The sequence below is a fragment of the Poromitra crassiceps genome (genome assembly GCF_964638095.1).
Source record: "Poromitra crassiceps genome assembly, chromosome: 13".
NCBI lineage: Eukaryota > Metazoa > Chordata > Actinopteri > Beryciformes > Melamphaidae > Poromitra > Poromitra crassiceps.
Window position 1 is genome coordinate 2,490,048 of NC_139644.1, and position 22,347 is coordinate 2,512,394.

General features: G+C 44.6%; 1 protein-coding gene across 1 annotated transcript in view; it reads right to left on the reverse strand.

Moving 5' to 3' along the window:
* fbxl16 (F-box and leucine-rich repeat protein 16) overlaps positions 1–22,347 on the reverse strand; it is a gene marked incomplete at both ends in the record, with an annotated part of 61,548 nt that overhangs the window by 26,276 nt on the left and 12,925 nt on the right. Inside the window, one exon of the mRNA XM_083649416.1 lies at positions 16,060–16,325. Coding sequence (XP_083505542.1) covers positions 16,060–16,325 — 266 coding nt within the window. The remainder of the gene's footprint in view (positions 1–16,059; positions 16,326–22,347) is intronic.

A 22,347-nucleotide genomic window follows, 5' to 3' on the forward strand; every position in this document is an offset into this window, starting at 1 on the left:
TAATGTACAAGGCACAGAACAACCTTCTTCCTAACTGCATTCAGAAAAAGTTTTCACCCAGAGTTAGTTGGTATGAACTCAGGGCAATGTTTAAAAAAATTCGAGCAAGGGTTAAACTTTAAAAGTAGATGCAGCTCTGTTAAAGGGGTACACCTGTAGTCTCTGTGATGAGCTAAAATCGTGTAATTCTATCTGTAAAAAAAAAAAAAAAAAAAACTTAGAGCGCTTAATAAATATAAAACCTTAGTATGACCAAGTATCTAAAGCTATCTACGATCTAATGTCAATCTTGCTTTTCGTTGTTAATTGATTCTTGCAACTGTCTTGCTTTTTGTCTTTGATGTAATGAAATGTAAAAAGGGTAGGTATACATAAGCTACGGCTTCAGCCTACACCTTTTCGGTCCTTTTATGTATAACATATATTACTGCAATGCATCTATATGTGAAACTGACAACATATACTAATAAACTACTACTACTACTACTACTAATGTGGGTCTAGATTTAATTAAAACTGGTATGTTAAAAATGTCTCCCTTTTGACTGTTGATAGCACTCTTGCTGAGAGGAGATGGCTGCATGGCTGCCCCCTCCCCCTCCTCTCCTCCTGTCTGCTTCCAGGATGAAGTAGAGGGCACTGCCCCCCCCCCCCCCCCGCCCTTCGGGGCCTCTACACCCCTCCGCGAACTCCCAGTTCACCAACAACCAACCATGACGTCTTCCTTCCAGGATGAAGAGGAGGACGCTGCCCCTTCCTCTACCTCTTTGCTCCTCCACCTCTCCCCACCCCCCTCCCCCATTCCATTCTCCAGCAGGTTGAACGAACTGATAAGCGTTGGACTGTCTATGATCCCCCAGTCCCCCTGTCCATCTAAGCCCCCTCGTTCTACCCTCCCGCCCCCAAACCTGGACCCCGACCGTCCCCTCCCTCACATGCCCTCCAGCCCTCTCCCATACTGCCATGCCCCACGCCCCCCCGACCCACCACTCCCGACCCCGAACCTGGCCCCCCGACCGTCCCCTCCCTCACATGCCCTCCAGCCCTCTCCCATACTGCCATGCCCCACGCCCCCCCGACCCACCGCCAACCCACCACTCCCGACCCCGAACCTGGCCCCCCGACCGTCCCCTCCCTCACATGCCCTCCAGCCCTCTCCCATACTGGGAAGAAGACATTGGGCCCTATTCTCCCACAGGCCATCGGCGCTATTACGGGCCTTAACCGCAAAAAAACGTGCCTAGCGCCTGTTTCGGGAAAATAGCAATAGGCTTTAGGCTGCCAAATGCGCTTTAGGCCGAATGGGCGTGGCGGAGTCCCTGAATGCGCCAAAGTGGGCGTGTCGGCGCTAAATACCGGCGTACTCTTATCTTCCGACCTGCCGTTAATTTAGCGCCTTGCGCCTTTGAAAAGCAGGCCTATTCAATGGGCCAGTCCGTCCCCTCTCTCCTCTGTCACCCTTCTCTGTGTCACTCTCTCCCTCTCTCCTACTGACAGGAGCAGGCATTGGTGTGCGTTTACCAGTTTATTGTGAAATAAATCCTTCCGCGTTGAGTTACTGTCACAAGCCTGTGTGACAACGCTTCCAGCCTGGGTAAAACAACTCCGTCCGTACCGCTTTGAGGCTGCAGGCAGTCTGACAGGCACAATACGACTGTCTCTCTCTGACTGCCTGTGAATGCCCCAGCATGCAATTGGGTACTAAATTTCGCTACTAAATAGCAACCAAATGAGGCGAAATAGATATAAAAGGTTGATCTAAAATAATGTGTAATGGTAACACAGCCTGCAATTGTAGAACATTTCAATATTGGACCAAATAAATCATCGAAATTAAAACACCACCCTAAGTGAAACATATATGTCCTCCTGGGGCTATATATACCCCTTGTCGAGTTAACGTGATTTAGAGAAGTAACAGCGGAACGCGCTTCGGAACGCGCTTCTAATGGCATCTGCTATACTGTGATGTCCCTCCAATAACTTGGCCCTATTTCACATTTAGTTTTACAATAAAAACACATTTATGCAATGACTTGACATAATGTAGGGTATATTTATGTGCATCATCCTTCCTGCAGCAGGCGAGAGAAAATGATATCTTTCTGGACAAACTTTCACCAATCTAATAGGCTATATTTTTCTAGCTGATGCATAGAACATTATTTTCACTTTGATCTTGCTATAGTGTAGCGTATTTACATGCTTGCAGTATTGAAACTGCAGTTAGATTGGTTTGAGAAGCATAATAATATGGAATAATAGCCTATAATGCAGACAGACAGGCTGGATGAAGGGAGGGGGGGGGGGCAGAGCGTTTGGCTTTCGTCTGGTTTTGCGGGATCACTGGAATTGGAGCTAAAAAGGCAAGCGTGCGATTCGTTTATTGCACTTATCCAATGAGCATGACGGTGCATAATTTTACGCCTAAAAGGCGTGGTTGTAATGCTTTGGGCTGCATCTAGCGCCAGCACGACGATATCAAGTGCGCCTTTCCACGCCCACTGCTTTGATCTGCGCCTGCCGCTCGGCCTAGAAACTGCGCCGATGCAACGATAGGGGCCTTAATCTCCATTCCCCTTGTGAAGCAAACGATACAAGTTACAGGCCCCTATTCTCCCACAGGCCTTCGGCGCTAAAACGGGCCTTCGGCGCTAAAAAACGTGCCTTGCGCCTGTCTCGGGAAGATATCAACATGGCTTTAGGCTGGTAAATGCGCTTTACGCTGAATGGGCGTGGCACACTCCCTGAATGGGCGAGAATGGGCGTTTCGGCCTTAAATGCCGGCCTAATGATATCTTCCCAACTGGCGTAAATTTAGCGCTTTGCGCTTTTGAAAACCAGGCCTATTCAGTGTGCCAGTTGAGCGGGGCGCTTCTCTGCCTCTCCCCTGTCACCCAAACCAGGCCTATTCAGTGCGCCAGTTGCGAGGAGCGCTCTTCTGCCTCTTCTCTGTCACCCTTCTCTGTCTCTCTCTGACTCCCTCGCTCAGACAGACACAACACACGTCCCATAGGAAAAAGAAGTTGTAAGTTCACTGCCTGGCATGTCCCAGCATGCATTGTGCTACTCCATTTCGCTACTAAATAGCAACCAAATGAGCCGAAATAGATATAAAGGTAGATCTAAATCAGGGATGTCAGAGATACGGCTTCATCCGGCCCGCGAGATGTTTTGGAATATTAAAAAAGATTTTATTTTATTTTATTTTTTTTATTTTTTTATTATTATTATTAAATTCGCACCCCATTATCATGAACTACGTGTGGCTAATAAGCAAGCTAAGAGTTCATTCATAAGTTAATTAACCTGCACTACAAGGAAGTATGTCAGTAGGTCATCAGGTGTAAACAAAGCCGCCATGATGCCATGCTGGAATTGAATCGCGCATTCAGCTACCTACCAAAAAAAACAAAGAATCAACAAGATCAGGTGCGGACTGCATAATCGGGCACATCGGGCAAATGCCCGGTGCCCTGGCCTGGCCTGGCCTGGCCTGCAAAAAAATAAAAAAATTAAAAATTGTGCCCGCAGTCAGGCCACTCACTGAACAGCAGGCCAGGCACCGCCTACTGGTTTACTAGTGGTTTTATTACTTTATTCAGGGTTAAAGTGGGTGCATCTCATTGTCAAATTGGACTTGGCCCAAATTGGGCTTCAAACGGCCCAAATTGGGCTTCAAACGGCCCAAATCGGGCTTCAAACGGCCCAAATCTGGCTTTAAACGACCCAAATCGTATCGGGCCGACGATCGGGCCGACGCGCCGATACGCGCGTCGGCCCGTATCGGCCTGGCCTGCTTGGTATCTAATGCCCGGCCTGAATTATGATCCCAGTCCGCCCCTGAACAAGATGCTGTCGAAAAAGAGAAAGGTTGACACGGAATGCAGGCAGTTTCAAGAGAAATGGAAAGAGCAGTATTTATTTTGTGAAGTAAATGGGTAAATGAGTCGAATTGATTTTAGTAAAAAAAAAAATCCGGCCCCCATGAGGTCTCAGTTGAACAAATCCGGCCCTCTACCTAATATGAGTCTGACAACCCTGATCTAAATAATGTGTAATGGTAACACAACCTGCAATTGTAGAACATTTCAATATTGGACCAAATAAAACATCGAAATGAAAACACCACCCTATGTGAAATATATATGTCATATTGGGGCTATATATATCCCTTGTCGATTTAATGTGATTTAGATAAGTGACAGCGTAACGCGCTTCTACTGTCATGTCCTACTGTGATGTCCGCTCCAATAAATTGGCTCTACTTCACATTTTAGTTTTACAATAAAAACTGTATGCAATGACTTTACATAATGTAGGGTATATTTATGTGCATCATCCTACCTGCAGCAGGGGAGAGAAAACGATATCTTCCTGGACAAACTTTCACCAATCTAATTAATCTCATCATATAGGCTATATTTTTGTAGCTGATGCATTTAGGACATTCTTTTCACTTTGATCTTGCTATAGTGTAGCGTATTTACATGCTTGCAGTATTTAAACTGCAGTTAGATTGGTTTGAGAAGCATAATAATATGGAATAATAGCCTATATATGGAGACAGACAGGATGAAGGGAAGGGGGGGGGCTGGGCAGAGCGCTTGGCTTTGTCTGGTTTTACCGGATTTCTCCTGGAATTGGAGCTTAAAAGGCAAGCTTGTGACTCTTTACTGCACTTCTCCAATGAGCGGACTGTGCATAATTTTGCGCTTAAAAGGCGTGGTTATAATGGTTGAGGCTGCATGTAGCGCCGACACCAAGATAGCGAGTGCGCTGGTCCACACCCACAATCTGCGCTGCGTCAGGCCTTAAACGCAGTTTCTACGCCGATTGCAACGATAGGGCCCACAGGCTCTAAAAATATTAAAGCCGCACTACTTAATGTTAGGTCGCTGTCAAATAAATCTCTCCTCATCAGTGATCTGATTACCAGTCATAATCTGGATTTAATGTTCCTCACCGAAACCTGGCTCGATATGAACAACAGAGTGGCTGTTATGTCCGAATCAGCACCGCCTAATTATAGCTTCATTGACACTCCCAGAGCTGATAAGAGGGGGGGGGGGGAAGTAGCGATTGTCTTTTCTGATATGTTTCAATGTAAGCAGGTAACATTTGGAGACTTCTCATCGTTCGAATACCTTGCTGCTATTCTGAAATGCTCAACCACTGTGTTACTGCTGAATATCTATAGACCACCAAAATACTCAGGCAGCTTTCTCGTTGAATTTGCTGATCTACTCTCCTTAACACATTGAGTGCCAGCGACGCCATATGGCGTCATTAGAAATTTACCGTAGAGTGCCAGCGACGCCAAATGGCGTCAATAACTCGAAATTGTTTTTTTGACGGGGGGGGTGTCCATCTCAGCTTCTTACATCGCCTCTTACAATATCAGAGGTATTGAATGTGTCTAACCTATTTTACAGAACCCTTAGGTGGCGACAGCGCTCTCCAGATGAGAGAACGTGGAGTAAAACACACAGAAGAAGTCATTGGGGAAAAGGAAATCGCATCGCATCCGTCCGTATGCAGCGGCTTCATTGAAGCATAACGTTTAGCTGTGCCCCTGCAGCAGCCAAATCTGCTATCACAATTGAGCACCTCGGTGTCCGCTGCAACAGCCTCCGTGTCCGCTGCAACACCCATTCGCATGATCAGCCGTGGATTTGTTATTATTCTCAACTGAAAGCATGGGAGCTGGTACACGCGGCTGTAAAAAAGCTGGATCTAGCGGACTTTCAGTGCTGAGCAGACGCAGAGCAAACAGCAGAGCCAAGCAGAGCAGAGAGACACTCCTCCCACAACGGGGGGGGGGGGGGGGGGGGGGGGGAGGAGGGGGGGAGGTGGGGCACGCAGAGCAGCACACAACACAGACCCAGACAGCAGGACAGGGTTGGCAAACGCAAGCCAGAATATCCGATGCCCACCAGCAGCAAAAGATCAGCAAGAAGCTGCAACCAGCAGCGCACGCAGGGGCCAGCGCTGCTGGTTGCAGCTAAAAATATTATTCTTCCAAACAAAATTCCCTTGCCTTCACTGTTTTATTGAAGGAAATTATTTTTGAGGTATGACTACATCAGAAAATTAGCTTCAGAGTCAGTGATGTGCTTGAAATGTTTAATTTCACAAAAGGCTCATTATCTCAGCTCGTAGAAAAAAAGGTCTGTTTTTCGTTCAATCAAGCTATCTTCTCCGGCTCATAACTAAAGAACGGAAAATGGGATCAATAAACTTTTTTTTGCAGGTGATAGAAGAGAGTCTCATCGTTATTTGTGCGTGTTCAGTGTTTACATAGTAATTATTAAAGAAATTATATGACTGTTTTAAAATGCATTGCGGCCTATGTGGCACAGCAAGCAACCTTTTGCCCAAGGGCCGTGGCACTCAAAGTGTTAATTGTCATGGAATATGACTGTATATCTATTGCTGGGGATTTCAATATTCATATTGATAACCAGTGTTTGGAATAACGCCGTTTAAAAGAACGGCGTTAGGTAACGCCGTTATTTTTTCAGTAACGGGGTAATCTAACTAATTACTGTTTCCGTCGTTACAACGCCGTTATCGTTACTGAACGCTAAATGCGGTGCGTTACTATGAAATGATTGAGTAAACTACCCGTAGCCTACACTAGTGTTGTCAAGTGAGGAGACCGGGTGGGTTATAACGAGATAAACGATTATGATTGGCTAAGGCAGAGTCATGTGTTTCATGGTAGCCAATCGGAGCCAGTGTTACACACGAGCCAGGAGTCAGGACACGGGCGACACACACACAGACACACCAAACAGATTCGAGGAAGCAGCAGAAATGGCGAGTCCGGAGTAGAGAGCTGAGCGGGGCTGACATTTCGGCCCAGCCCTCCCCGGCCCGTGACATGCAGACCCGTGCCCGATCCAGCCCGTTGCGAGGCCCGAAGCCAATATTACGATATAATGACACATCTCTCTCCCTCTCTGTTCCGCGTGCTGCGTCGCCGCGCGGCCGTCCTGCGCAGCCTCTCTCTGTCTGTCTCTCTGACTCTCTCTCTCTCTCTCTGTGTTCGGGAGCTGTCCGCTCGCTGTACATGGACGGACAGGGTCTGTGTGTGGCTATGGGAGTGTCTGTGCACCTCTCCTCCTCTTTGTCTGACTGTGCTCCGCTGTGTAAAATCAAGCGAGTACGCTAATACAACATTATTTAATTGAATTATTGAAACGGCCTGACCCCGGACCTATTAATTCAAAATAAATAAAAAACAAGCCCGGCCTCGGCCCGTTTTGGTCGGCCTGAGGGGCCCGTGAGGGTACCCTCAGGTTTGCAGCAATCCATGAAAATTTGGCATTTTCAAGGTGGAGATGACGCAAATAGTTACTTTCCCTGGTAACTAGTTACTTTTATTATAGAGTAATTCAGTTACTAACTCAGTTACTTTTTGGAACAAGTAGTGAGTAACTATAACTAATTACTTTTTTAAAGTAACGTTCCCAACACTGTTGATAACCCGACGGATAATTTTGCCAAAGAACTGAATATCTTACTTGATACTTTTGATCTGTCTCAACATGTTTCAGGGCCTACTCACAACCGAGGCCATACCCTGGATTTAGTTATTACTAGGGGCTTCAAGTCCTCTTCTGTGTTGACTATTGATGTTGCGTTGTCTGACCATCTTTGCATCTTTTTTGAAATGGAAATCTCCCCTGAGATCATTAATAGGTCACAAACCGTTAAAAGACGAGACATTAATGTAGGCACCAGCGCGTTGTCTATGGAGACATTTTCTTTATCTCCTCCCATATCAGCTTCTGTCAATGACATTCTCGATAACTTCAATTCAACAATTCTGAATGCTATTGATAGTGTGGCGCCTGTTAGGTTAAAATTGCTGTCTGGCAAGATTAAAGCACCCTAGCGAAATTCTGCATCCGTTAGATGCAAAAAGAAAGATTGCAGGAAAGCTGAGCGTAAATGGCAGAAAACTAATCTTCACATTCACTATGATATTTACAAAGAAAGCCTTCACTCCTACAACCTCGAACTGAAAAGGTCGAGACAAATAATTAACAAAAAATGTGAACAATGCACGCACTCTATTTGCCACAGTTGATAGACTGACTAACCCGCCTCTCTGTGTAGCACCTGAGTTCCTCTCTACTGTCAAATGTAATGAGTTTGCTGCCTTTTTTACGGATACAATTATTAATATCAGGCAGGTTATTAGTGGCTCCACACCAAGAAATGCTGTGACATCATCCTACCCGCAGATCCCTAGTTCGATAAATTTGTCCCAGTTCAGCATTATCGACCACGACATCTTAGAGGAAACTGTGCAAGGCCTTAAATCATCTTCGTGCTGTCTCGATACCCTTCCAACAAGCTTTTTTAAAAGCGTTTATAACTGTCTGTCGTCGGACCTATTGCAAATAGTTAATAGCTCCCTTTTGACCGGCACTTTTCCTGAGTCCCTGAAAACTGCAGTTATTAAACCCCTACTAAAAAAGCGTAGCCTTGATGCATCGGTAATCAGTAACTACAGACCAATATCTAATCTCCCCTTCAAGGCCGGATTAACCATAGGGCAACCGGGGCAGGTGCCCCGGGGCCCTCGGGGTGAAGGGGCCCTCCAAAAAAAAAATTTTTTTTTTTTTTTTTTGGAGGGCTCATGTTGGGCTCCACAGAACTATGACACAAATCTAAGACCAATCAGGACAAAATAAAATGTGTTTCCAAGAAGATTAAGTCTGATGATTTAGTCTCATTGGATGCCTGTGGGCAAGTGGTGACCAGGGGCGCGGGAAGTGGGGGTGCTTGTGGTGCTGCGGCACCCTCTGCTGTTTTGTATTGGAAATGTAATGTCAATTATTTTTTCATCATTGTAAAGCCACAGCACAGTGAAGAGGATATTAATGTGAAGATTAGCCTCTTCCTTTTGCTCTCAGAGTGCATCAGATTCATGCATTTTACTTTAAAATGTACAAAATTTCTTTGTCCAGGGGGGGCACAGCCCCCCCTACAAACCCCCCAGTCAGACTAATATCTTTATCCTGCTGGTGCTACCTCTTTGCAAAGCCTAGAATTGCCTATGACTGAGTGAGAAACTGAATCTCAGAAACGGAATAATAACATAACAGTATAATACTAATGTTAATTTAAAATTAGATATTCCTCTAAATATGGCGAAAAAACATCCAAACATCCGGACGATGGGTAGGGGGGCCCCTGGGAGCTTCAGTGCCCCGGGGCCCCTGGGGTGTTAATCTGGCTCTGCTCCCCTTTATAGGCAAAATAATTGAAACGGTTGTTTACCTACAACTCAATAGATACCTAACCTCAAATGATCTCCTAGATAAACTCCAATCAGGCTTTCGACCCCATCACAGCACAGAAACCGCGCTTACTAAAGTCATAAATGACATCAGAATGAACACAGACTCAGGCAAAAATTTGATTCTAGTGCTACTGGATCTTAGCGCTGCATTTGACACTGTTGACCACTCAATTTTATTGGACAGACTGGAAAACTGGGTTGGGCTATCGGGTACAGTCCTCCAGTGGTTCAAGTCCTATCTTCAAGACAGGAAGTACTTCGTCTCCATTGGCAATTACACATCTGACTAGGATGATTTGTGGGGTGCCTCAAGGATCCATTATGGGGCCCGTTCTCTTCAACCTTTATATGCTCCCTCTAGGCCTAATTATGCAAAAAAACAAAGTAGCCTATCATAACTATGCAGACGACACTCAGTTGTATATAACTCTTTCCTCAGCTGACTATGCCCCCATAGAATCATTGTGCCAGTGCATTGATCAAATAAATAACTGGATGTGCCAGAATTTCCTATAGCTAAACAAAGACAAAACAGAGGTGATCGTCTTTGGCCCCAAAGAACAAAGGCTTAAAATCACTGTACGCCTTGAGTCTCTATCCCTGAAGCCTAAGGATCAAGTCAAAAATCTTGGAGTTATTATTGATTCCGATCTCAACTTTAACTACCACATTAAGTCAATTAGAAAATCAGCTTTTTATCATCTTAAAAATATAGCAAGAATTAGGGGATACATGTCCAGACAGGATCTAGAAAAACTAATTCACGCCTTCATTTATAGTAGGTTAGACTATTGCAATAGCCTTTTTTCTGGTCTCTCCAAAAAAGAACTTAGGCAACTTCAACTCATTCAGAATGCTGCTGCTAGAGTTCTAACGACGACTAAGAAAGCTGATCATATCACTCCAGTTATTAAGTCCTTACACTGGTTGCCAGTGTGTCATAGAATAGATTTTAAAATACTATTATTAGTCTATAAATCACTTAATGGCCTAGGCCCAAAATACATAGCTGAATTGCTCCCACGCTACGAACCGTCTAGAACTCTTAGGTCAACAGGGTCCAGCTTATTAACAGTCCCTAGGATCAAATCAAATCATGGGAAGGCTGCATTTACCCATATGCTTCTGCTAGCTGGAACAAATTGCCTGAAGACCTCAGATCTGCCCCAACCTTACTTACTTTTAAAAATAGACTAAAGACTTTTATGTTTTCCATCGCTTTTAACTGCTGACAGCTACTATGCAAACCCAATGAGTCCTCTATAAGTTTTTAGCTCTTTCTGCAACTGCTGCGCCTGTTGCTTAATGCACTTTTTATACTCTTTTTTAAAGTTTTGTTGTGATGCTTATAAATGTCCATTTTATTCTCTTCTTTTCTTTTATTTTCCCAACCATTTTATGTGAGGCGCTTTGAATTGCCTGTGTATGAAATGTGCTATACAAATAAACTTGACTTGACTTGACTTGACTTGACTTGACTTAACTTGGTAGGGGGAGCTAGTGAGAGGGGTGGATAATGATATTGCCATCGAAGAAGAGTTGTATTCTGTGACCGGGGGAGCTAGTGAGTGGGGTGGATGATGATATTGACAGCGAAGGAGAGTTGTATTCTGTGACCGGGACAGTGTCCAGCTGGACCAGGTGTGGACATGAGCGTCATGCGCATGTGGCGGTGGTGACGGCATGGAAAATGTTTGCAGAAAGGGCATGGGAGCCCTGTGGACTGGGGTGAATTCTATCTCTGATGAAGAATGATGCACTCTCCCAGAAGAGATTAAAATTGTCAATTAAAACTATGTCGTGCTTAGGGCATGCCGACTGAAGCCAGGTGTCCCTGGAAGCCTGCTAAAATGCCCTATACCTCGGTGGAAGGACGAGATTGGTTTGTTGCAGTGCTTAAGTGACTTTAAAAGACTCATGGTAAAATCACGCTGTAGCAGCTGGGATTGTTCATAGGCGGTGTCATTTGTGCCAACACGGATGATTACATTTCTGACGCGAGGATGTATTCCCAGCATTCGCTGTGAATACCTAAATATAGCCGCACGTGGCCACTACAGGGGTTCAGGCCTTTTCCTAACTGCAATGACATCACAAAAAAGTGGCAGTGGTTCTGGTACATGGTCCAAATATGTCCCTCGGTATATCTGCTAAGTTTTGCGATCATTGAACCAAGGGGTGTGGAATAACGGCCATTATTGTGTTAGGCCATGCCCACTTTCCCATCTGCGGCACCCCCTTTTGCTCAAATCACACCACAGTATGTCAGATATGCCATTCCAGATGAGGCTGAGCAGTTTGGGACCGATTATGTAAATGGAATTATTTACCGCTATTACATGGTTACACCATAGACCCCGCCCACTTTCACCAATGATGACAACACTTCTGATTTTGACTAGTACAGCATCCTTGATATGTCTGCCAAGTTTTGTGTTCATTGGACAAACAGGTGTGGAGTTATGGCCATTATTGTTATTGAAGATCTCCCTGAAGTTTGGTGATGATTCGCTAATCGGTCTAACCTGACATAGCCAGATGGGGCCGGTATTGTTTGTTTTCACAAACCAAACCGCACACCCATCTGGGTATGGCCTGCCCAGAGCCGATGTGACGGGGGGGAAAAAACTTCTTGGCAGGTGATGAAGCATCTGTCTATCATCGGGACTTGGATATGACGTAGTAGCTCAGATCCGAAGCAGGCTAGCTACTGTAACATGCTAACAACAAATCCAGCTGCAGGGTGCAATCAGTGGGCTCTATCGTTGCAACAGCCTTAAAAGCTTAGCGCCAGGCGCAGTGCAGATTAGTGGGCGTGGACCGGCGCACTCGATATTTTGGTGTCGGCGCTACACGCGGCCTTAAGCATTATAACCACGCCTTTTAAGCGTAAAATTATGCACAACCTGCTCATTGGTGAACTGCAGTTACTCAATAACATTCTTCCTTTCGAAACTCCGATCCACTCGATCCATGTTCGGGTTTTGGCTGCATGCTGTCATCTTTCCATGCCAATTTGGATATCTCAGCACATCACAGATCATAGCCTGAATAAAACAATTCAACCTACAGCCAGGCAAATACAGATCTGTTCAGCAGGGCTGATGCGGTCTACCTGTAGCCTACAATATAGAACGTTAACTATCGGTGACATTCCTGATAGCATCCATTTCCAATGTGTTTTTATTGTAAAAGTACATGTGAAGCAAGCCAAGTCTTATTGGAGCAGACATCACCGTGTTACAGCTATCACTCATCTACATCGCATTAACTTTGCGAGGGATATATATACCACCTGGATTACATATATGTTTCACATAGGGTTGTGTTTTAATTTTTATGTTTTATTTTGTCCAATATTGAAATGTTCCAGAATTGCATCATGTGTTAACATACATATTATTTATATCTACCACTTAGCCTATTTAGGATGATTTGGTTGCTATTTCTTGTCGAAATGTATTAGCCTCAATGCATGCTGGGAGATTTCACGTGTGGCTTTGGTAGGGGAGCCGGCGCTCTGAGCCCCCCCCTCCCTCTTTTCATCCCCGTCTGTCTTCATATAGCCTCTTTCATCCCCGTCTGTCTCCATATAGCCTATATTATTCCATATTATACTCTCAAACAAATCGTATTGCAGTTTAAATACAGCAAGCATGTAAATACGCTACACTATAGCAAGATCAAAGGGAAAAGAATGTTCTAAATGCATTGGTTAGAAAAATATAGCTTATCCCTGGATGTCATGATGAGATTAGATTGGTGAAATTTTGGGCAGAATTATATCGTTTTCTCTCGCTACCTTTTCTTCTCCCCTGCTGCACAGGTAGGATGATGCAACAGCCTCTGAATGACAGGGGCTCAAAACTACGGTATAACAACTTTTTTTCATCAGTCATTGTGCCTGTCTGACGCGCGAGAGAGAGGGAGTGAGAGAGAGAGAGAGAGAGGGTGAGAGAGAGTGAGATGGCAGAGGAGAGCTCAGCGCAATTACGCACAGTAATATAACCGGCGCACTGAATAAGGCCTGGTTTTGAAAAGCGCTAAGCGCTAAATTAACACCAGGGGGGAAGATAGCGTTAGGCTTGTATTTAAGGCCGGAATGCCCATTCTGGCCTATTCTGGCACTGCGCCACGCCTCTTCGGCGTAAAGCGCATTTCGGGGCCTACAACCATGATGCTATCTTCCCGAGGCAGGCGCAAGGCGCGTTTTCTTGCGTTTAACGCCAGTTTTTGTGCCTAAGGCCAGTGGGAAGATAGGGGCCAAAGTGTTGTATAAGGTTAATCTTCATGTACATGGCTTATTATAAGCTCTTCTGCTATCCTGAGATGTATAACGTTAAGTACATATTGCTGGTGATCTGTTTGTTGTTGGGATCATAAACATCAGCAATAACATCAGCTAACGCTAAATGGTGAGAAACAATATGATTTAACGCTACTATTTAACGTTAAGGACTAGTGAATTTGAACATTTATTTATCAGTGCAACACCCAGTTGTCAGTTTATTTATCAGATGTTTGCTTGCTTTTGTGAGAATAAACTGAGGAAAGATGGCCTTGTGCTGGTGTTGAATGTAAATCTGAATCATGTATCGCAGATGATTGCTCATAAATATAGCTGCAAGCAGCCACTACAGGGGTTCAAGCCTTTTCCCAACTGCAATGACATCACAAACTAGAACGACCGCACTGCGGATATATGCCTCCGCCAACAGGTGAGCAGTCCACATGCATGTCTGTCGAGACTTTGACGTTTGAGCCAAATGTGAAAAAATTTGGCCAAGGGTGTTACTGAGATGTGGCGTTACCAAGCTTGAAAATGGCGTTTGTGAGGTCACAGTGACCTTGACTTTTGACCGCCAAAATGTAATCAGTTCATCCTTGAGTCCAAGTGGACATTTGAGGCAAATTAGAAAAAAGTTCTGTGAAGGCGTTCTTGAGATATCGCGTTAACAAGCTTGAAAAATGTGTTAGTGAGGTCACAGTGACATTTTGTCATTTGTCCTTTGACCACCAAAATCGAATTAGTTCATTCTTGATTCCAAGTCGACGTTTGAGCCAAATTGGAAGAGATTCCATCAAGGTGTTCCTGAGATATCGCGTTAAAGAGCTTTGAAATGAGCGGTCATGAGGTTATAATGACCTTGAACTTTGAACTTTGACAACCAAAATCGAATCCGTTCATCCTTGAGTCCAAGTGGACGTTTGACACAAATTTGAAGAAATTCCATCAAGGCATTCCTGAGATATTGTGTTAACAAGCTTGAAAGTGGCGTTCGAGAAGTCACAGTGACCTTGACCTTTGACCTTTGACCTTGACCAACAAAATCTAATCAGTTCATCCTTGCAGCCAAGTCGACATTCGAGCCAAATTGGAAGAAATTCCGTCAAGCCGTTCTTGAGATATTGCATTAACGAACTTGGGAATGGCGTTCGTGAGGTCACAGTGACCTTGAACTTCGACCTATGACAACCAAAATCTAATCAGTTCATCCTTGAGTCCAAGTCGACGTTTGAGGCAAATTTGATGAAATTCCATCAAGGCATTCCTGAGATATCGTGTTAACAAGCTTGAAAATGGCGTTCGAGAGGTCACAGTGACCTTGACCTTTGACCACCAAAATCTAATCACTACGTACGTACGGACAACCCTTAACGAGCATGAAACGAGCGGTCGTGATGTCACAGTAACTTTGAACTTTGACCACCAAAATCGAATCAGTTCATCCTTGAGTCCAAGTGACGTTTCACGCAAATTCAAAGAAATTCCATCAATAAGTTCCTGAGATATCGCATTAACAAGCTTGAAAATGGCATTCGAGAGGTCACAGGGACCTTGACCTTTGACCTTTGATAACCAAAATGGAATCAGTTCATCCTTGCGTCCAAGTTGATGTTTGAGCCAAATCAGAAGAAATTCCATCAAGCCGTTCTTGAGATATCGTGTTAATGAACTTGGAAATAGCGTTCATGAGGTCAAAGTGACCTTGAACTTTGACCACCAAAATGTAATCAGTTCATCCTTGAGGCCAAGTTAATGTTTGAGGCAAATTTGATGAAATTCCATCAAGGCATTCCTGAGACATGGCGTTAACAAGCTTGAAAATGGCATTGGAGAGGTCACAGTGACCTTGGGCTTTGATCACCAAAATGTAATCCGTTCATCCTTGCGTCCAAGTCGACTTTTGTGCCAAATCAGAAGAAATTCCATTAAGCCGTTCTTGAGATACCACTTTAATAAACTTGGGAATGGCATTTGTGAGGTCACAGTGACCTTAACCTTTGTCCACGGAAATCTAATCAGTTCATCCTTGAGTCCAAGTCGATGTTTGAAGCAAATTTGATGAAACTCCGTCAAGGCATTCCTGAGATATCGTGTTAACAAGCGTGAAAATGGCATTTGAGAGGTCACAGTGACCTTGACCTTTGACCACCAAAATCTAATCAGATCATCCTTGAATCTAAGTCGATGTTTGAGGCAAATTTGATGAAATTCTGTCAAGGCGTTCCTCAGATATCACGTTAATGAACATCGGATGGATGGACGGACAGACAACCCGGATCCATAATGCCTCCGGCCTGGCTATCGCCGGCGGAGGCATAAAAAGTGGTTCTGATACAATCAACAACAATCAACTCACCAACACATGAAATATCTTAAAAATTACACAATACACTGGAGGGGGGCTTTAACTGGGTGGAGTGGGTGGAATCAGAAGGCAAAGCCACACACGTACCTGTCGAGCACCAGCTCCTCGAGCTTGTGCAGGTCACAGGCGATGTACTCCAGGGCCATGTCAGTGATGCGGGGGCACCAGCTCAGGTCCAGGCTGAGCAGCTTGCGGAGGTTCTCGGCCACCAGCTCCACCCCGTCATCCGTGATCTTAGAGCAGCCGGACAGGCTGAGCGCTGTCAGGTTAGGCAGGCTGTGCACCATGTTCACCACCCCGTGGTTAGTGATCTCCCAGCACGAGTGCAGCCGCAGTGTGTGGGTGGTGTAGCCCTGAGGGGGAGGGGGAGTGAAATCTTTAGTTTATTTTTGACATCAAACTGTCAATCACTCCAGAATAATATGGGATCCCAAAGGAAAACCAAAGGGTCTACTTGGTGGGCATCTGAACATAAAATCCTTAAATCCCTTAAATCAAAAAGTGACTAAATTCAACGTATTTTAATGGACTCAAATCTAGATTTTCTCTCTTTATCTGAGACTTGGCTTCATGAAAACTCACCATCCGCAGCATTAAATACACCTGGTTATGAAATCTATAGGAGAGATAGAGTGGGATCAAAGGGAGGCAGTGTCATGGTTTATGTGAAAGATAGTATACAATGTAAGGAAATCCGCTGGTCAAACTGTAAAGAGCTGGAATGTATTGGTTTGAATATCACTTTATCACCACAAATGTATTTTATTCTTATTGTAATCTACAAACAATGATTTTTACAAGAAATTCCAAAATATGCTAAGAGAATGTCATTTTAATAAAGAGGTGATAATTATGGGAGATTTTAACATTAACTGGGAAGACAGAACAATTAGAAAAAAGCTCAAGCAGATAACTGATGGTTTGGACCTCTCTCAGCTGATCAAGGGGCCATCGGGCCAACAAAGATAACCCACTCCACCAGAACTCAGATTGATTTAGTGTTCAGTAACAGACCTGAGAGATGATAACTGGCCTACTGTATCTGACCATAATCTTACTCTGGTGGCCAGAAAATTAACTAATAAACTATTTAACCCATCTATTGCCAAAGAGCATGAATTCTTCAGAATCCCCAAAAATGAGCATGAGCATTTTAAAAGTACTATTCAACATTTTAACTGGAATGATCTGCTACTAGGAAAAGATCTGAATGAGGACAGTCAGATATTTTCAAGCAAAGTACAGAGTATTATTATGGAATTTAGCCATAAACTTAAGCATAGGAATTAAAAGGACAGCCTTCCTTGGATAAATGCAGACATTTTAAAACTCATGAAAGAACAGGATCTTGCTTTAAAAATGGCCACTAGAACAAAATTGTTCCATGACAAATACAACTTCACTATGCTAAGGAATAAGGCAGTAAGGGCGCTGAGGAAAGCTAAGGCAGACTTTTTTATTACTATAATTGGCGAGGCTAGGGGTAACAATAAAATAATATGGAATCAGTTAAAAAAGCTTACGGGGCAACATCACATAGCAGGAAAACCAATTGATCTTAATCTGGATGGAAACCTGACAAAGGACCCAGCTAAAGTAACAGTGGCTCTTAATCATTACTTTGTTGATTCTGTGGCCGCTATTGCACAGAGCTTCTCTGCTGAACATATTAATGTGTGTCCAACAAACACAGTGGAGCCTTCAGCATTACAACAAACACAGTGGAGCCAGCCTTCAGCATTACAAACACAGTGGGGCCAGCCTTCAGCATTAGGAATGTCAGTCAATCAAACGTTACGAGAATTATCAGATCACTGAAACCATCAAAAGCAAAGGATGCATTTGGGATGGACACAACAATGCTTAAAGAGCTTAGCTCACCGTTAACTAAACCCATCACCAATATCACTAACCTCTTGATATCACAGGGAAAGCACCACACAACTAGCTTTATTATTATCATCATTAACATCTTAATTTTTCTATAACGTCAATTTTAACAATGTTTTATCACGAGTTGCCATCTGCATCTTTCAATAATTGTGTTTTATCTTCACCTCTTTTTGTTCCTTTAGAGCAGCGTTTCTCAACTGGTGGGTCGCGACCCAAAGGTGGGTCGCGGGCCGTTTTGATTGGGTCGCAGACATTGGCCAAAAAAAAAAAAAAAAAAAATTGTCCCCCCCCACCCCCCATATTTCATTTGAGTTAAATTCAGATTATTGAAACTGGATTAGCCTGACCAGTTTTACTTGTTTAACTCATTCATGGCCAAAGACGTCTTTAACGTGTTATCAGGAATAGCCCTCCCAGCCAAAGACGTGTTTGACGTGTTTTTGTTTTTATTAGTGCAGCGCGTAGTTCAAAGACTTCCCCAGCCTGTGACATTGTATCAGGTCCCTGGCCTCAAAGAAAGCCGACAACACGTGAACAAACACATACCGCAGCTGTTGTTTTGAAATTGAGCAGGAGGAAAGACAGAAAACGGAGGAACGCTTCCTTGTGCAGAGAGGAGAAACGCCATTGAAACGCCCCTCGGCGCGCTGCACGAGCTGGTCGCCTTGCTGCAGGGCAGTGGACATGGATCGGTTGTTCGCGGTAGTCAAACCCGTGACCAACATGATCGATCCTGGTCCCTAGACCCCGTTCCTGTGTGCCAGCCCGAAAGAGACGAGACGGAGTCACAACTTTGTGAGGAGGAGAACAGCAGCCTCGCCACAGAAATGGCTTTCACACAGAGCCAAGCAGCACGGCCACTTTCCATGTGAGGGCGAGAAAGACTGGACTCCAATGCGACAGGACCCGGATGATCTCACGGTAAGGAGTGTGTGTGTGTGTGTGTGTGTGTGTGTGTGTGTGTGTGTGTGAGAGAGACTACACTGATCTCTGCATTCTATGATCGTATAGTTTACTGAGACACTAGTACACTACACTGTCTCTGTACTAAATGTGATTATATAGTTTACTGAGGATATGTTGCTTTTATTTCAGATGAGGAGCCGATTGTGAGCCCACATCTCAGAATGAGGTCAGGACGGTCATTTAGGTCTGCTAAATGACGAAATGTAATGTAATGTAAAGAGACACACATGGGCCCCGCGCACACACACACACATTCACACTCACTCACACTGAGTAAACTGTATTGTTGAATGTAAAAAAAGCACTTCATGTATATATATATATATATATATTTTTTTTGTCATTTGTGTCATAACAAATAGTATTTACATGTCTGATGTCAATACAGTTCAAAATAAAAGAATTGAGAGCGAGTTCTGCCTGAGATTGTGTCCTTTACAAAAATGCCTTTTTCTCCAATTTCTCTTCTCAGAGAGACCTTTTTGGTGAAAACAGGGTGTATATAAATGGCGATAAGTAGAGTACAGAACATGCTAAAAGCTCACTTTTTTTCTTCTTCTGGTGAACCCAGAGACGTACATCTTCATTTTGAGGTATTGCAAATCACTTTGGTGCTAATAGATAATTTACTGTGGGTCTTGAAAGATGACCAACAATTATGAAAATCTTTGGCCTGAGCTAAATATTGGCAGTCCTAAACTGGCCATGAATGAGTTAAATTTAGCTGTGAGAACGTTTCTATGCTTTGAATACAACTCTATAAGTTTGAGCTGAGTTGGAGCTGTCTCGAGCTTGTCTGAGAGAAGTGTGTCACATGGACATGCACTTCCGCAGCCTAAAGACCGGGCGCAGCTACGACCGTGGTAAGTCAGGCTTGGTGCACTCGGTGTAAATTCAAATCACAAAGTCAGTTAAGACAGAGTTTATTTTTTCTCTCTCTTTTTTCCCGATTTTTTATCCCATTTTTATCCCCCTTTAGTGCTAATTTTAATTTATTTATCCTGGTTGCTACTCCACCCTCTGCCGATCTGGGGAGAGCCGAAACTGGCTCCATGCTTCCTTCGAGACATGGGCAGTTAGCCAGCCGCTTCTTTTCACCTGACAGGGGAAGCTTCGCCGGTAGGACATAGCACGTGGGAGGTTCACGCTATTCCAACCAGTTCCCTTCCCTCCGAACAGGCGCCCTTAACGACCAGAGGAGGAACCACATTAGCAACCAGGATATTGCATGTTTTGGTGAAGGGGGTTCCTATATGAAGGAAACCCCTGGGAGGCACGGGGAGAACATGCAAACTCCACACAGAAAGATCCTTTTGACGACCCCACCCGGGCGGTGGGCACTCGAGGACATGCGGACGGGTACGCATTCCTTCAGCGTTCCAGGTGGGAATCGAACCCAGGACCTTCGAGCTGCACCCCAAGACCGACTTTTTTGCCCAGCTGGTGCACTCGGCTCCAGGTGTTTTTGTACGTTTAGACCTGAGTGGAGCAATAGAGTCCAAGATATCGATGCAAGTGGAGTCAAAGAGGACGGTGAGTTCATCAACACTGTGATCACAGAAGCCATCCACAGTATAAAGTAAAGAGTCTTTAAAAATAATAGAAAATGTAGATGGTGTTTGAGAATTTACCGCCTGTAGGCAGTGTGCAGGAGTGCGAGTTGTAGCCCAGTACCGTTGCTCCGCGTACCTGGTCTGTCCCCCGGGACCGCTGCGACACCACCTCGCTAGGTGACCAGGTTCCCCGCAAGTCCAACACTTCCTTTGCGGCTCCTCCGGCCGTTCTCCACGCTGCATTACCTCCGTGCTCAACAAGTCCACATGCTGCATGACTTCCCGCAGCACCCGCATCAACTCCTCTGCCCAGGCAGGCGTAGCTTCCAATAGCCGTCTGACCTCTTTCAACAAACGGGCTTCCATGCCCGCAAGCACCGAGCTGAACACCGGGGTCAGCTCCTCTTCCCTCCCGTTCACCGACGGCCATTCTCCGTCGCGCACCATCGCACGTGGTGCTCCTAGCAGCTAGCACACAGACAGCTAACCTGCTACCGCTAGGACGCTCGAGCCTCTAAGCCGTCAATTCCAACTTTCTCCGTCGTTCCTTCTCGCTCTCTCCCCTCTCGGCCGACGCGGAGGCGATACTTCACGCTTTACTCCTGACACCAATGTGACGATTTAGGTATTCGTCCAGGAACCAGGAGACTTATAGTTGGTACAGGCTTTTATTCACACTTCACACTCATGGCTCCTAGCGGTAGCTGCGCTCCTAGCTATACACACGTCTACTCCAGTTCCTCACATAGCTTGACTGACTCAGGCATGCACCGTCAGACAGGAAGTTCCCGCTTACATTCCGTTCCCCCCAGGAACAACCCCACACATCAGTTCCTAGCTAAAACCCACAATCGCCACAATATCATTATTCACTGATGATTTTTTTTAATCAAAAATCACATTGTGTAAATATATTTACAATTGAAAATCTAGCCCACTTTGTAGAAAATACCAAGATATATCATATTTCGCAATTCAGCCTAAAAATACTGAGATATGATTTTTGGTCCATATTGTCCAGCTCTACTAAGATCTTTGTTGTCGTCAGCGTTGGGGCTAGTAACGTGTTTTAGTACTAAATGACCATGTTAGTTTTTCAATTATTGTAATCTGTTAGTAGTTACATTACATAGAATATTTTTACTCACTGACTTTTTCATAGACGGTTTTAACTTGACAACAAAAACATTCTAAATTGAACCCCCGCTCACTTCCTGTTGCAGTGTTTGCTATGGACATAAAAGAAAAAAAAACATTCAAGTGCAGGACTGACCATTCCGTGAAAACCGTCTATACAGCTGAGAGGCGAAAACAAAAGTAACGATGTCGAGTGAATATTTCTGCAGTTTGCCGAATGCTGAGAAAGTGCTGTGGGGTTGCGCTCTGGTGAAAACCGTCTATACACGAGACTTTACAAAATGTTTGGTCATGGAAATTAGAGATGTCCCGATACCGATGCCAGTATCGTATCGGAGCCGATACTGGCCTATTTTGCTGTACTCGTACTCGCCCGATACTGACACGGCCGCGCGCCCAATACCACTTTACACCTAGGGCATGCAACGTGACATTAACCTCAAAGTAGCAAGCCAGCGTCAGGCTCACACAGCTGTCAATGCATGTAGAGAAGCTTCACTATAACAGCCTGTTTGTTTGCATCTCTACTTGGAGCGCTTTGTGAGGAGAAATAAAAAGCTATCAGGTCAGTAATCAGCCGAGAGAGCTACAGCCTGCACTGCATCGCTTCCCCATTCACTGTCTGACTGACTGCATTAGCTCTGCAGTTAGCCGCGTAGCCTGCAACAAGCTAGAAAACGTTCTGTTCAACTTACAGGTTAACATTAGTTGCTCTTCTAGCAGACAACACAGTGCTGTGGAACAAGCAAAGGCTTACCAGATCGTTGTAATACGTGCTATGTGTCCCGTAATCCATACTGCCTTAAAGTTTAACGTTTTAAAAGTA